The following is a 1,885-nucleotide window of genomic DNA, read 5'->3' as shown; positions in this document are numbered from 1 at the left end:
CCTGTGAAAATGCTAAAACCTGTGAATACAGGGAGTATACCTAGAAATGTGTGAAAGCAAAAAAATCTAGGTTTGATCCTATAGCCACTTTCAACTAACTAAGTACAATGAGGCTTCTATTCTGTATTAAGTTCTAAACAATTAATGTTGTCATGGTTACACTGTTAAAAATGGCTTGTTACATTAACACCAAAGATGTTTATATTTGGTAAAATTTACCGGAATTAACAAGTTTGGGTACCAATTATAACCACTCAGAGTGTTAATTTAACAAGCCATTTTTAACAGTGTATGTATGACCTCCTTATTCAATGTTGTCAACACTCCATGCAATAAAAATGTGAAATGTTTTGAGTAAATACTCTATGTTATTGTTTTGTATTCAGACCACAGTGGTCCATCACAATCTTGAAGCCTATTTGTTTAGTTATCCCCATATAATTTTTGGTTATCAGTTTCCATCTTGTTATTCAACAATATATTGCAACACTGTCTCTGTGTGTGCATAGACTAGTGATATGAGTAGCTTCTTGAAATTGAACTGAATAGATCATGGAGATGGAAGGAGTTCCATCACAACATAATCCAGATAGGAACCTTGTATTACTCCACCTCCTTGATTGTCTGAAGAATGGCTGTACCAACATTGCTCATCAGTTCCTAGGAAGTGCCAGGCTGGACCTTTCACTACTGATATTGGTGTGTGATAACTGATCTTCATCATGTTGTAGTCTGTATAAATTTCAATATCTTTTCCCATGAACTGACCTACAAGAAATGTACGTGTACAAACATGGTATAGCTAAAAGCAACTCTTACCCATCAATCCATCAGCTTCACTAGTTAATGCATCACTCCTGGTTATCATCATATCCAAGTGTTTCTTGTAGAACCTTATTTTCATTCCAAAGCCAAACTCTGCTTCGAGACAAACCCAAACAGTTTCATCCTTCAACTTTTTTTGCACCTCAGCAGAATGGGTTGTAGTTATATTGAAATCTCTAGCAATCAATATTTCTACTGGTTTGTCTTCAACAATTACAGTTATATCACCAATCTGGACACTGTGATCTTGTGCAGATACCTTTACAGCCACAGACGTTCCAGTAACAGGACACCTCAGTAATAGTCCAAGATTACCCAGGAAGGTAGAAACATTAGCAATGGTGTCACTCTCATCACTGGCAGGCAACACAAACTGAGCATTCAACTGTACATACTTGTCTTTGATCAAACTGAACATAAAGTCAGGTTGTCCCTGTACACTATAACACAGGTTGTCTCCATTAGGTAGTGGTATGAAGAAGTGAGGATCATTTCCTGTAGCAGGAGGGACTATACTAATCACTATGTTCCACTGAGTGCTACAGATCACCACAAAAACAGTAATATAGATATTAATCCACTTCATTGTTAGAAAATTGACTTCTTTCACTTCTGCTTATTCAGAAACTTACTCATGAAATGAATGCATACACAGAAAGTGTTGTTTAATATCTGAATATGAAATTCAATTAACGATAGCATGAAGCCAACTACAAGTTGTCACTGCCTGGTACTGTTTTGGTGTTAATTAAGATGCTAATTGTTGCAGCCTTATGAAAACATTTTCATAAATTATGTTGACAAAACTTGTAGGTTGCTAGCTATACGGCATCAACAATTAATGTGTAAACAATACATAATGTGATTCTTAAGTGTTGCTCAATTGTTCACTTCTGTCATGTAACACATGTATCGATGTATGCATTAGTACTGGTTGAACAGAAGTACATATACTCAGCATAAAAAAAACTATTGCTGGTCTTTAGACTTGAATCCATTGTGTTTTAAGATCTTCATATCTTATTCTATTGTGTGCAAGTAAAATAACTTATCCTATGGG

General features: G+C 35.5%; 1 protein-coding gene across 1 annotated transcript; it reads right to left on the bottom strand.

Moving 5' to 3' along the window:
• Nucleotides 1-458: 458 nt before the first annotated feature.
• Nucleotides 459-1,411, bottom strand: LOC136248114 (inter-alpha-trypsin inhibitor heavy chain H5-like). Its single transcript, XM_066039928.1, has 2 exons — nt 820-1,411; nt 459-768 (listed from the first exon to the last, which is right to left on the bottom strand). Exons 1-2 carry the CDS (start codon nt 1,409-1,411, stop codon nt 551-553), a joined length of 810 nt encoding a protein of 269 aa, XP_065896000.1. The 3' UTR covers nt 459-550.
• Between the last annotated feature and the right edge of the window lie 474 nt (nt 1,412-1,885).

This window comes from Dysidea avara, chromosome 2, assembly GCF_963678975.1.
Source record: "Dysidea avara chromosome 2, odDysAvar1.4, whole genome shotgun sequence".
Classification (NCBI taxonomy): Eukaryota; Metazoa; Porifera; class Demospongiae; order Dictyoceratida; family Dysideidae; genus Dysidea; species Dysidea avara.
The sequence above is the reverse complement of the archived record's forward strand: the minus strand, read 5'-3'. Positions and strand labels throughout refer to the sequence as shown.

What these genes read in the sequence shown, in the direction of transcription:
- LOC136248114 (XM_066039928.1), bottom strand. Translation starts at nt 1,411, where the DNA reads ATGAAGTGGATTAATATCTATATTACTGTTTTTGTGGTGATCTGTAGC. An exon ending in TGAAGCTGATGGATTGATGG is followed by an intron (nt 769 to 819) that starts GTAAGAGTTGCT and finishes CATTTCTTGTAG; the next exon opens with GTCAGTTCATGGGAAAAGAT.